Genomic DNA, 14,599 nt, shown 5'->3' with positions numbered 1-14,599 from the left:
TACGAAGTGATCTCCCTAATTAATCTAGTACCCATCTGACACCCTACATAGTTATTAGAATACTAGAGGCCCGGTACACGAAAATCGTGCACTGGTGGGGGAGGCGGTCCCTCAGCCCGGCCTGCACCCTCTCGCAGTCCAGGACACCTTGGGGGATGTCTGCCTGCTGGCCCGGGGATCGGGCCTAAGCCGGCAGTCAGGCATCCCTCTCGCAGTCCAGGGCTCTCGCAGTCTGGGACCCCTTGCTCCTTACCGCCCACCTGCAACGGAGGCAGGAGAGCCTCCTGCCACCACCACTGCGCTCACCAGCCATGAGCCCAGTTTCTGGCTGAGCAGCGCTCCCCCTGTGGGAGCACACTGACCACCAGGGGGCAGCTCCTGCATTGAGCATCTGGCCCCTGGTGGTCAGTGCACATCATAGCGACTGGTTGTTCTGCCATTTGGTCAATTTGCATATTAGGGTTTTATTATATAGGATTATTGATTATATTCCCTATGCTGTACTTTACATCCTTGTAACTCTTTTGTAACTACCAATTTGTGCTCTTAATCCCTTCACCTTCTTCATGCCTCTCCCAACCCCCCCTTGTACTCTGGCAACCATTACTTCGATTTCTGTATCTATGAATCTGTTTGTTTTGTTTGAGTAACTTCCTCTTTGTGTCAATTAGTTTCTGGGACGTGAAGCCAGAATGTTATACAAGGATAGTTGTCCAGTGATGTTGCAAATATATTTTAGGTTTCTTTTTCTAGAAAAAAAATATTATTTCACTGTGATTATCGTCTTTTTTAAAGTTTATCTTTATTGTTGAAAATATATCCCCTTATTCCCCCCCCATTGACCCCTTCTAGTCTGCTGATTATTGACTTTTAAAACTTACAGAAACTCATTTTTCTTTCAGGGCAACAGAGGACTAGGTTTTTATGGAGAAAAGGGTGACAAGGTAAAGGAAACAACAGATTAAAGCAGCTTCATGCAACGTGTAATAGTTAGGAAAGAAATTTTAATGACTATGTCTTATTCTATTCTCTTGAGGTGGTGTGCAAATAGACCATTTGCATAGGAAGTAATTATTATAAAATGCCATGTTATCAAACACACTTTGGTGATAGTTATGGAGCAATAAGACAGTAGAAGTGGACCATGTAGGTGCTCCTGGACTTGTGGCACAGACATGACCTCAGCCATCTTCTAACATGGGGAGTCCAGGGCTGACAAGAGACTGGAGCCAGAGCCACAGACTAACAAGCCAGCTCGGGGCCCAGGTGACATGGCAGGAAAGAGGACCACGTGAACTTTTATCATTGCCCACAGTGCTGAGATTCAAAGACCACATGGCCTTTGAGAGGATCGCTTGAGATCACTTATAGGAAAAGCTCAACATGGTGCCCACATCCAGTGAGCTAACCCTCACACAACCCCATCGCATTCCCCCCAAAACCTACAAAACAGATGTTTTCATTTGGTGTCCTTTGAGCATTTTCATTTTGTTTTACATTTTACTTTTTCACTGAAGCGCACATTAAACTTTCACTACACAGGTGAGAAAAGTACTTTGTTCTTTGTGTTAATACCATACAAGAAACTACAAAAGAAAAACATTGGATGATCCAAATACATAAAAGTTTAAATTCCTGTCCAATGAAGTATAATAAAATAGCAAAATAACATAAAAGAGGAAAAATCTGGGGAGAAATAATTGGGGAGAATAATCACATTATAGAGAATGGAAATGAAGTTAATGTCTGTAATGTACAAAAAGCTTTTTCAAATTGTTAATTTAAAAAAACCCTCAAGGCCCCCATAGGTAAAGAGTAAATGAACAAACAGTTTAGGTACTTTTTAGGTATAATATTAGCAGACACTCAGAATACACTATGGAGTACCACTTTCTGCCACGAATACATCATCTCAATTTGTTCCTGTTCATATTATGTGATGTCTGGACTCAAACTGATATTATATAGTTTATACATGGAAATAGCAAAAGAAATAACTTTAACTTTCTTTCTGTGTCAGTTAGTTCCCAGGAGATCAAGTGAGAATATAATGTCAGGGTAGTTGTCCAGTGATGTTGCAGATCTATAAGGTTCACCCTCTGTGTACCACATAGAAAACTGATTCTTGCTAATGATAAAAATGCAAATTAAAGCAAACTTTAGATATTATATTGGTTAAAGATGCTGCTTTTTATTATATAAAAACACCCTTACGTGGTGAAGTAGTGGTGAAACTGGAGTAATCACTCATTTCCTAAGCATTTCTTATATCTTTGTACCAATCTAAGCAAACAATAGAGTGATACCTATCAGGAGCCATAAAGACATTTAGCCCTCAGACCTAATAATTTCCTTGTATAGAAATTTATCGTAAGGAAGTAATTAAGCAAATGCAGCCTCAAATTGTGAACAGCCCAACCAGCTTTTAGGCAGACAGTCTAAATGATTATTGACACAAGTGGGATACAAATAATTTTATGTTATGATTCTTTCATTTTCAACTCTGATTTTTATTTGGATTTATAAATAGAACACTACAAAATTGGTGTGCATGTGATAAGTAATATGCAAAGAGACAAAAGACAGTTTGTGGTAGGCGCGTGCTTTTACTAAAGTTTGGTAGCGTCTTCTCAATCTAAAGACTGCTGCTTTGCTAAACAATTCACAGGGTGAAGTCGGACTCCCAGGGCCCAATGGGATTCCATCAGACTACCAACCGATCACCGGGCCCATAAAGGATACTATCCACCCGGACCAGTACAAGGTAAAGGGGCTCTGCCAAATAGGCTGTATTCTCAGTGGAACTAGAAGAGAGAGAGACAAGGGGGAAAAGGTAACTTTCTCCGATTTTATTCAAACAATCGCATGCAAAGAGGGAAAGGCCTCGCCATGAAATTGTGCATGAAAGCACAACTATTTGTTCAGTCAAATAACCATGTCAGTCCATCATCTTAAACAATCATGATGAATTTGAAGCAGCACTAGATTTGGGATTAAAAAAAAAAATCTCAAATCTATCTTTAAGTATGCGAGTCTCCAGTGTAGACGTAGGTTATCGTCGGAGCATAATTCAAACCCTGTGTATGGAACTCTCTGACAAAACACTGTAGTCTGCAAAACAAACCTGGTTTTACTCTTCACTGACAGAGTCATGGTGGGGTTGTTGCTTGTTTATCCAGATTCATTTTCTGGCCCTTATAACATCTATTACTGTTTCATTTAATTAAAAACATACTCTTAGAATCCAATAAAAAGCACCATCCTGCTCTACCACTGACACGGTCGGATGGGCCACTTCACCTTCCTAAGCCTTCGTGTTCCCTTGTACCCACTGTAGATAGTAATGCAGACACAGACCCTGTAGAACTGTGGAGTAGACATAGGTGAAACACCCAGTCTAAAGTCAGGCATAATCAATGGGAGCCAAAATAAAAACCGCAAACCTAGACTATCATTCCCAACAATCAGGTATCTGTCAAGATGGGGTTTGGGTGCTTGGTTGTGAATGGGAGAGAGAGGTGTGACCCCTGCCTTAGGGGGGAAAGAATCTGGGCAGCTGTAGCTCAGTGGTAAGTGATTTGACTGTTGACAGAAGTGGCCTGGAAGGTGGCTGGTGCTAGCAGATATGCCCGAGGAAAGCGAGTCAGAAGCAGGTGGTTGTGCATGGCTGAGAAAGTGAGATAGTTGTCCCTGGACAGCCATGGATAGATTCTGGGCAGACCTGTGGCTCCTAGTGGTGACCTGACCACCAGCCATGTAGGGCCTCTGTCCAGGAGCTGAGGATGGAGTGAGAGCAAAGCAGGTTCGATCCTCACTGAGGTGCTCAAGCATCCAAAACACATTTCCTTCCTTTCCTACCACCAAGAGGGGTGGTCCAGGGCTAAGGCCTGGCCAGCCTGCAGGGGGCAGTCTTGGTCAGCAGGGATCCGGGAGCTGTCCTAGCAGTGATGGAGAGCTAGGACCTGGCCAGTCACATTTCTTTTGCCATTTTAAACCAAGAGAAGAAGAAGAAGAAGAAGAAGAAGAAGAAGAAGAAGAAGAAGAAGAAGAAAAGATCCTTTAGAGTTGACATTGCCTTCCAAAGCCACTTTTGCTCGGGGTTTCAATACATCCCAAATGTGTCTTTTCCTCAGAGAACCCTCAATAGAATTTTATTTAAACAAGTATTGTCATTCGGGGCTTTTCTCTGGGCATATTCTCCCACCACAGGATGGTATTATATGCCTGCAACTGTGGGGTAACAAAGGAAACCATGTAGAGACAGCCTTGCCATCACATCAAAAATAACATGATTTCATGTCTATCATGAAAATCCGGAAGAAATAACACATTTCTCCCTTGAATTTTGAAGCTGCAAAATTTAGATGTTTGCTATAATTCATTTATGATGGTTGTTTAAGTTTTATTCAATACTTTTCACTTCGGATCACAAAGCCTGATTAATTTTAAGTATCACTATTTTCAAATGAACGAGTGTTTCTTCTTTTCCATTTTCTTCACAGGGTGCAAAAGGAAGTGAGGGGGAAAAAGGAAGAATGGTAAGTCAAACAATAAAGATGTTGCTTCTCACTGGTGGTTCCCAAATTCTTGGCGATTCTATTGCCATGAGAATGTGCAGGGGTCACAGGGACACAGGGACTCTTGGTTTCCAATCCATTTGTCTACAGCAAGAAAGTTATAATTTATTTGTATGAGATGTTTTTGTGTTTGTTTGTTGTTGTTGTTTTGGGTGATTTTCAGAAAATAGTCTTCGAATATCTTCCTTTTTTGCATAGTAAACACCGTTTAATCAACATTTTGTGAAGCTCATAAAAAGAACCCAAATGCTTTTAAAAGGAAGATGTGTGGATGGATGGGGCTGGACAGGTGTGAAAAGCTGGCTTCTGCTCTGGGCGGTCTCAGCCAGGGGAGCGCTCCGTCCTCTCTTCAGTCTTTGTCATGCCTGCCCTGGTATTCCCTTCCCTCCCACATCGCCACTTACTATGTGGCGGGGAGAGGTGCTATCCAGGCAGACTCAGATTCCACTGAGCTGGAATAGAGAACCCCAGAGGCAGGCTGGCCGCAGGGTGTGAGAAATGGAATTCCTGCGCAGGTAAAGTGAGAAGTGCTGGCTGTGGCTCAAGTCTCTGTGTTCTCTCCTAGGGCATTTCCTTGAAGGGAGAAGAAGGAATCCTGGGCTTCCCAGGACCCCGGGTAAAGCATGCATTCTATAACTGTGGCTTATTTCCTTTTGCTTTTATTTTTAAATGGGCGTTATTGAGGGGGAGGGCAGGTTTTAGTTCACAGCAAACTTGCAGAGATATTTGCCTCATACCCCCTCCCCCTCCACACACGCAGCATCCCCCACTGTCTGCATCCCAAACCAGAATGTCCATTGGCAACAGTGGACAAGAGGAGCCTACATGGATGAACACAACATTATCACTCATTACCTGTGGTTCTTAAAACTGTGCACCTCCATGTGGAGAAGGGTGGGAACAGAACACCAACACATTTCTGCTTCTATTAGTTAGGCCAGATTAATATGTGGTGACGAAAATGTAGACTGATTCCAGCACGTGATAAGTTGATTTCTTGCTGCGCTAAGAATCCAACAAAAATGTCCCTAGTGGGGTGGGGAGGGGGGAGGGGAGTGTCTCCTCGAGGAGATTCAGCCCTCTGTGGCTCCCCTGCCCGAAGGCAGACCTCCCTCCGTCAGCCAGAACTCAGTCACCTGGCCAAACCTAGCCGCAGTGAGCTGGGAAATGTGGCCAAACCATGGGTCGGGAAGAAGAGAAAGTGGCCTTGTGGTGTTAGCCACTACCACTAAAAAGACGTGTTACAATCTCCAAAAATAAGAACAGAGACTCGTGAGAACTTTGGAACGCAGGCCTTTTTTATCTTTACCATTTTTACCATCCCGTCTTTATGGATTTCTCCATAGTACTTGAAGTGGTAGATATGATGCATTATGTGAAAGTGTCGCCAAAATGAGCATCTCCTTTAGAAAAGAAAAGGGGTTTCCGATGGTTTCCATACTTTGATGGTAAAGCGCTTTGTTTGAGTCCATGTCAGCTCATGGTGATGCCACGGGAAACGCTGCTGCCTATTCTAAGCTGTTATTGCTTCTGTTTCCTGTCCTCCCCAGGGCCCCCCGGGCACCTACGGTGACAGAGGTTCACAAGGAGAGAAAGTAAGTGTGATGCATGAAATGCAGTCAGCTCCAGGCCTGAAACATCTCACAGAAATCAAATATGAAGACTGTGGAACTCCGGGGGCCGGGGGGGAGGGAATTTGCCCCAGAAAAAAGCATTTAACATTTTACCTGCATTTACCATAGCATCATCTCAGATCATTCAGAATGCTAGAGTCAGATTGTTTACCTTTTCCTCATTTTTGCAAATCAGCCCTTTGGTTCTTTCCTGTGGTTCTGTCCCTGCAGGCTCCCCTCATCCAGTGCCTGCAGCTGCGGCTCCTGTACCTTCATTGTCACCCCAGCCTGTGTCACTGTGTGTCAGTCTTAGGAAGGTTGTCAGTGTGATGACCAGGGGTTCACCTACATTTTTCACATGTTGATCTCACACATGTGGACACTTTGTTTATCTTTAATGATGACCCAATTAGTTATTTTTAGCGTGTGTTCTGTGGACAGATGTTTGGCACTTTTTTTTAGAAGGAAACATGTGAGAAATGCATTGTGAATCTGGATCAGGCTTAGAATTGTCTGAACTCTGGGTCATATGAGAGAGTACACATAGAAATAAATTTTTTAATTAATTATCTATCATCTTCCCTAATTTGATCATGGAATGTGTAGCAGACCGTCTTTCTTTCACAGGCCCACAGCATTCTCCCTGAGGTAAACACTGTTAATAATTCTGTGGGTATTGTTTCAGACAAGTCTTTCAGACAAGGACATGTATTTTTACATGCATATAATTTAACGACAGAGTAACACTATCTGTGTCATCCTGCCACTTGTTTTTTCATCCAGCGTGCCCTGGAGATTATTCCGCATTAGCACGTTCACATCTACTAGTACATGGTTCTCCTAACAAGCTGCACAGAATTGCAGTGAAAGGTTCCGCCAGGTTTGCTTAATGAGCCTGTGCAGTGGTTTCCAGCTGCTTGCTATTTTCAACAATCATGCAGTCGACATTATGGTACACACATCTTGGTGCCCATGGGCTAGTATTTCCACCTAGAAATAGACTGTTTTAAAAAATCGATTCAGCCTCCAAATCATGGCTGCCCTGATTAGGCTCACGACTCCGTTGCAGAATTGAAGAAGCATAGGGATCCTGATAGCAGTGGGTCTAGTCAATCCCCTGGGACTACCGAGGAACTTGCCCCACCCCCCCACCCCAGATTTGACTTCTGACCTCCCCAGCTCTAAACTCAGGCGTCTCCACCCCGAATTCTGGTTTTGACCACTCACAATGAGCCCCAAATTTGATTCTTTCCTGCAACCTCAGTTGACTTTATTTTTCCTATTCCTATCCTTTTACCCTAAACTCGGGCCAGGGATGACACCAGGGTGTGCCCTAATTACACCCACCTTCTCATGGCATTAGTGACTGATAGGAGTACCCCCAAAGGTCACGTCCCTACAACCAGCTGCTGTCCATGCAATATCCCCAACTAAAGGCCAAATTCTAGTTTAAGGATTATAATAAGCAAGTGCTGTAAAGAGACAGGGGACTAAGGCGAACATTAGCATTTAAAAATAATCCATTTCAACCCACCCACTAAGTATTGCTGTTAATCCTTTGAGTGCCTGCCATGTGCTAGTGAAATCATAATATGATTTGTTTTTCTACACCCAACACTAAGGAGTTGTAGTGTTTTTTAAATGCAGTTCAACATAGCCACCCCCTAGAACTCAAAACTTAATGAAGGACAAGATGTTCACCAGGCATGGACCACCTGGGGCACCTACCAGTAAGTGCTGTGGTCCAGATGTTAGGATCTAAGGCTCACAATTTCCAGCTTGCTTCCTGCACTTGTAACAACTGGGGTAGATGCAGATGCTTCCAATTAAGTGGGGCATCTCAGCTGCTGTGGGGAAATTGTTTCTTCAACGATGAAGATAAGAAATGCCCAGGATATACACACATGAATGGGTCATCCTGCGTTTTAGTGCCACCCTCCACCCACCAGTCTACCAGTTGTTCTCTTATTGCCAAGTTGCCATGGCTCCCCAACTAACATCTCAGTTATACTCACAGACTTTGGTTTTAGGATGTAAAATGGAACCAGTAACCAAAGGCAGCTCCAAGGAGCAACTGTGAACACCAGCATTAACAATGCATTGAAATAGGATGAGCCAAAAAAGAGAAGATTCTGGGAAAGATTTTGCTTGTTCTACAGGAGCAATCAGCTACCCCTCCCTCATCCCACCAGAGATTGATAGGACATTAATTAGTTCTGGTGATGCTTGTTATTGCTTGTTGATGGTGTCTCAGCGTGGCTGAGCAGTGCGTGGGTGGCATGGAATGGTGTGTAGATTTGGCCAAGTCCATCATGTTGTTTGAGCTGGATTGTTATGTCAGCCCTGGACCCAGCTCAGACTAAATGCCTAGTTGTCAACTCCCCAGTCCTTGGCAAGGTCCTCAATGATTCCTAACCTATCTCATGAGATGGCCTCTAAATAGGAGGCCATTTTTAATCTCAGAAAAATTGGCCTTCACTTTGAATCTTCAGCTCCACCTAGTGTGAAAGTCTGTCTAAATTTTAACACACACACCCCACTCCCCCATAAAAACACAGAAGTAAGCCCACCTCAGTTCATTCTAGACAGCGTGATTTTTGGCACACATGCTCCTCAATTTCAAAATATCTGGTAAAATAATCAGATAATGTCCATTTTTTATACCGTTGGCACCCTGGCATTCTGAATTTGTGGGGGGGGGGGGGTGCTCGCTGTACATATTCTTTAGCAAGGCGGAATAAATTTCTAGATTATTTTTTAACACTACATATCTACCCAGATATGATGTAACTTTTGTTGATATATATTTGAGGGGATTAGAAAGCAACAGTTAGCACTAGAGGTTTTTGTTTTGTTTTGTTTTACATGAAGCTAAATGGGATGGCTTTAATGCTCCTGTTTCGTGTTAACTAAAATTTACAAAGCCTGTCTGGGAGGGAGGTTTTAATACATGGATCAGGTTGTCCACACCTGACCCCATTGATCAATTAACTCGGCATCTGTGCCTTTTGTACCGATGCACTGGAAAGGATCCACACCCTCCAGAAACAGTTCTTGCTCAAAAGGTGAACCTGAGCCTAAGGAAGCTTCTGCCAGTAGATCTAGCCGCTAATTTAGAGAAATTCAAGGGTAGAGGATCATGTTACACAACGCCACAGGGTCATGTGCAGCAGGTCCCCCACGCTGGGCATTGGCAGCCCTAATGATCCAGTTTCTTCAGTAGCAACAACAACAAAATGTTACTGAAAAAAAGTAGAAAGGAAGAAGAAACTATTATAAGAAAATTGAGATGTATCAGCCAAATGTCATGTTTGGACTTTGAATCCTGATGCACAAACAGAGCAACTTTTTGAGAACAAAGACGTTTTTGAGACCAAAATCAGGAAAATTTGAACAGAGGCCGGGTAGGAGGTGACCTTAATGAATTATTATTCTTGTCATTAGACATAATAATGGTATTTTGGTCAGTTCTGTAAATTACAGAGATAAAAATAAGCACCAAGTCTCTCTCCTGCAGGGAAGCAGAGGACCGGATGGCTATCCAGGCCCTGAAGGACCCCAGGGACCCAAGGTGAGCTTGGTTTTCATTTGGATGGTTTTCACTTGGTTTCTTTGGATGGTGTTCTGACCACCTCTTATTCACCATGTTGGACAAGGAGGTATTCTCTAACCCAGCGGTCACTAACCAGTGGTCCATGGACCATTGGTGGTCGGTGAGGTCTGAAAGGTTGGCGACCACTGCTCTAACCTATATAAGAATAGATAACCGGGCACATGACACCCAGCACACAGCATTTATTAGTCACATTATCCCAGCCTTAGGATGCTACGTGCCCTGCAGGACCCCACCCAGCAGAGTGAACCAGCAGGGCTGAGGGAGGGGCTTTGTAGTAACAGAGGGTGGGACACCCCTGGTCCCCAAGGCAGGATGTGACTGACGTGTTTGGATAATTCATGGGCCAGCAGGGAATTGAAACCCAGTAGGATGAGGACCAGGTGGGCTGCATCTGCACCAGCTGATAGGGAATCTAGCCAGGTAGGGAGCCCTTTCAGCTGGTGAAGACAGCGGAACTCATAGTTGGGCCTATGGGACCAGGGAGGCTCCAGGTCCTTAGCTCTTACAGTCCAGATGACATCGTATCAGGGTGTTGTTGCATCCCCTCCTCCCTCACCCCCCCGCCACAGCTCACCCTGCAGGGTGGTGACTCAGATACCGTTATCAACAATGGAACAACCTACCCTGCAGAAAGCAGCCCCCTGACTGGCTCCAGTGTTTGACAAGGATTTCAAAGTGATGTTGGCAGCTGCGCACTTAGTTGTCTCTTGGTGTGTCTGGGATGCTGGCCTTGCTGCCTCAGCACAATGGAGAGGGCACCCCAGGCAGAGTCTGTGGTTCTGTTACGCAGAGAGAACACTGAGCTCGAGGTCCACTGCAGCTCTGTCCTTTGGAACCAGGCAGTGTCCAAAACTCCAAAAGGCTGCTCTCACATTCTTGTTTTCCTCTTTCATTTTTTTCTCCAGGGAGAACTGGGTGACCCAGGCCCCCCTGGCCCCCCTGCCTACTCCCCGCATCCTGCTCTAGCTAAAGGTTTGTATGCAGTTTCTCTTGCATGAGAATAATACATTCCTTTATGTTATGAACACACAGCCATGGACTTTCAAGAAAGATGTATCCATGTAAAACAAAGCAAACAAAAGATGCCTTTGTAGACTTTCTGTCTTTTGTGCACCTTCCCTCATGGCCTCAATGTGGTGTCACAGGAGACCCCCATTTTGCCTCTGCCTGAGAGAGTGCTCCCACTTTCCAGGTAAGACCCCTCTATTGCGAAATCCTTCTGGCCTTGCCATCTACAGCATCACTAAAGAAACCCAGTCCTCCTGCTCAGCAGGCCTCCATAACCCTAACCAACTCTAACCCACCTGCACCAGTTCCTACTCCTACCAAGGTGCTTACGCCCCAATGCTAGCCAGCCTGAAACCCAGTCTGCGTCACAAACTATAACCTGTACACAGTCACATCCTTTTAGATTTCAAGGAAGTAAATCACCAGATATGTGCACATGAACAACTACCTAAGAAGATGCTGCACATACAGTTGACCCCGTGTGTAAATGAAGGATTGTGCGTGTGTATGGCTAATGGTCTTGTTAGTTTAGCTCAGCCTTCTAAAATACTCGATATATGATTCCATTTCTGTGGAAAGAACAATGGTCTCTGAACCTTTTTTTGTTGTTTTTTTTTTTTAAACATATTTTATTGATATTTTACAGAGAGGAAGGGAGAGGGATAGAGAGCTAGAAACATCGATGAGAGAGAAACATCGATCAGCTGCCTCCTGCACACCCCCCACTGGGGATGTGCCCGCAACCCAGGTACATGCCCTTGACCGGAATCGAACCCGGGACCCCTCAGTCCGCAGGCCGACGCTCTATCCACTGAGCCAAACCGGTTTTGGCCTCTGAACCTTTTTTAATGTGCATCCCTCTAAATTTTTTTAATGTTTTGAGCACTCCCCCAAATAACTGTACATATATTTATGGATGGATAATTTATCCATATTACCGGAGGTTCCATGAAGGCAGAGATTTTAGCCTGTGTGATTCACTACTGTGTCCCCAGTTTCTAGAATAGATCCAGGCACCTACAGGGTGCTCAGTAAATATTTATCTGAATGACCGAATAATGTACATGCTAAAACTTACACATCGATAGGTTTTAAAGAATGAGGTGTTTTTTAAAACATATTTTTATTGATTTCAGAGAGGGAGAGAGATATAGAGACATCAATGATGAGAGAGAATCATTGACCAGCTGCCTCCTGCACACCCCCCACTGGGATGTGAGCCTGCAATCTGAGCATGTGCCCTGACTGGGAATTGAACCATGACCTCCTGGTTCATAGGTTGATGTTCAACCACTGAGCCACACCAGCCAGGCATGAATGAGGTGGTGGTGTTGTTTTTTAATAAAAATACCCAGTAGACCATCTGGTTCACCGCTATCACATATGCCCAGGGGTCAAGGACTCGCTGTCCCGTTTAGATGTGACCCACGTGTCAGTTTAATAGCTATTTTCGCCTGTCTTTATCCAACATGCCAAAGAACATAGTGATGCCACTTTGTGTTTATTTTCGGATGAGGCTGGTTTAAGCATTCATGTGTAACTCATCCAGCAAATATGAGAAGCCGACCCAGGCAGGAGCTGAGGCTTAGGAGAAGAGGGACTCAAAGAGAAGCAGCGCCCCGCCTCCTTGCCCGCTGGCACAATGCCTAGTGCATGGGAGGAGTCCTAATCATATCATTTCCCTCTTTATTCTCACATTAGACTCAACTCTTTATCCAGCCTGATTTTCCACCACCTCTGCCCATCTGCACCCTGACACACCAGTGCTGCTGAGCACTCACTGCTCTACTGTCAGTTTGGGCTGATCTCTGGATGCCCTTCCCTTCCCATCCTCTGCCCTCTCCCTCTTCTGTCTCCTCAAACTCCACCCCTGTCCAAAACTCAACTGTCAGGTTACCTGCTCCAGGGAACTTGAATGCCTGCTTCGCCTCTCTGTAAAATTGGGGCTATGATACTATCTCTGCCACATGGTTTCATGGGAATCAGATGTTTGTAAAGGATTTAACGCGAAGCCTAGTGCACACAGCAATAGCCCCAAAATCTACTTCTATTGTCTTTATTCTTCATGGTCCCTCAATATCAGATTTCCCAAAAAAACAGTCTCCCCCTCCTTTGAAACCTCTCTGTTATCTTTCTGGCCTTAGTGTCTCTCTGTTGTTTTAGGATATGTATAGGGGTCCTGCCTCACCCCTATTGACTGGGAATGGGCTCCTTGAGAACAGGACCACCACATATTAAACATTTGGACCCCACCACACTTCACACGTATGCAGGGTATTGGTAAATGTGTGTTCAATGAAACAGTGACCATCGGTCGGGGACCTAGACAACCATCCTGTTCTTATCGTGAGGCCTGTCTCGGTTTCAGGTGGCAGAGGTGACCCAGGATTTCCAGGGGACTATGGAGACTCAGGAGCTCGGGGTCCACCAGGAGACCCCGGCCTACCAGGCCGCCCTGGCACATCCATCATAGATGAAGGTAATGTGGCTCCACCATATCTAAACTACAACCAAAAGTAAGTCCCCTCAGGTCCTCACAGAAACCACTGCCCCTCACTGGCCGGTGCTGCACTCTTTCTCATTGAGTGGGTTTAGCAGCTGTGATGGGCCTCCCAGCCACGTTCGGATGTCTTCACAGAACAAACTGGCCCTGTGACAGCAGCTCTCCCACTAGGTTAGACCTTGCCACTGATGAGTAACTAGCATGATTCTATCAGTTGCCTGGGAAGAGCATGATCAGTCTACAAATGCTGTTGCCAAGTGTTTATAACAACTCTCTGGCCATTGTTTGGGGGCAGGAAGAGGGACTTTTTTTTTAAAGAAGTTGGAAATTGTGAGGAAATATACCACTGGCATCGCCCGTTATGTTGCTGAATGGACTGTGAATTTACTAGTCCTGCTGGGGGGCTTCTATGGGTGGGAAGGCCAACGCAGCTGCTAAATATCTGAAGTTTCACACTGCTGGTGATGCTGTTGGATTTTTCAGATGGGATGAGAGGCTTCCCTGGTGAAATGGGACCCAAAGGCTTCCCAGGAGAACCGGGCATCCCTGCGCTATACCCCGGCCCGCCAGGAACCCCTGGAAAGCCAGGGCCCCAAGGACTCCCAGGGTCCGCCGGACCACCTGGACCAGATGGTAAGTGGACGGAAACTCATGGGAGGTGTACATTCCAGTGTCCAGACGAAGAAGTCGGGCCCCAGCCATATATTCACTTGGGCTTTCTGCTCAATAATGCCGTAGGCAGTTCATTAGGGTGTAGCAAGTGCTCTGCAGAGCCAATGATGGAAAAGGAGCAAAACCTTGCAAACCTGTTGAGTAGCAACAGTGCCTTGGATATTGCGTAGTCAGGGTTGTCTGTCCTTCAGTGAAGCATGGGAGAGGTGCACCCTGGAAGCAGATGAGAGCTGAAAGCTGTCAGGTGATAAGTTCTAGACATCTTCTTCCAGTGTAGAGGCCTCACACCTTGACCTGCAGCCTCTCTCCACTGTTTAACCAACAATTTTAAGCAGACTTGATCATGTCTTCCCAGCCCATGCAGAGGCAAAGCTACAACTGAACAGGTGGCAATAGTTGATGACAAGAAGAGATGGCTGCACCACCTATAATAAGAAGTGGCAGCCATTAGCCAAGGCCAAGATGAAAGGCTGTGAAAATCAAGAAAGTAGACAAGCACGAGAGTCTGTCCCCAGGGGCATCATCAATTCATAGCACAAAGTGGTGTTTCCCGTGGTGGGTCTTTTAGTTGAGAATGCTCTCAGGAAGCAGGGGAGTGTGCCATCAAACA

At 45.2% G+C, this 14,599-nt stretch overlaps 1 protein-coding gene across 1 annotated transcript in view; it reads left to right on the top strand.

Annotated features, from left to right (window-relative positions):
• Positions 1–14,599, top strand: part of COL4A2 (collagen type IV alpha 2 chain) — a 188,978-nt gene that overhangs the window by 127,593 nt on the left and 46,786 nt on the right. Inside the window, exons 12-20 of the mRNA XM_080661167.1 lie at positions 903–944; positions 2,669–2,764; positions 4,503–4,538; positions 5,143–5,193; positions 6,128–6,172; positions 9,708–9,761; positions 10,712–10,778; positions 13,183–13,293; positions 13,801–13,950. Coding sequence (XP_080517293.1) covers positions 903–944; positions 2,669–2,764; positions 4,503–4,538; positions 5,143–5,193; positions 6,128–6,172; positions 9,708–9,761; positions 10,712–10,778; positions 13,183–13,293; positions 13,801–13,950 — 652 coding nt within the window. The remainder of the gene's footprint in view (positions 1–902; positions 945–2,668; positions 2,765–4,502; positions 4,539–5,142; positions 5,194–6,127; positions 6,173–9,707; positions 9,762–10,711; positions 10,779–13,182; positions 13,294–13,800; positions 13,951–14,599) is intronic.

The sequence above is a fragment of the Plecotus auritus genome (genome assembly GCF_963455305.1).
Source record: "Plecotus auritus genome assembly, chromosome: 3".
NCBI lineage: Eukaryota > Metazoa > Chordata > Mammalia > Chiroptera > Vespertilionidae > Plecotus > Plecotus auritus.
Note: the sequence above shows the minus strand (reverse complement) of the source record. Positions and strands in the feature narration are given on the sequence as shown.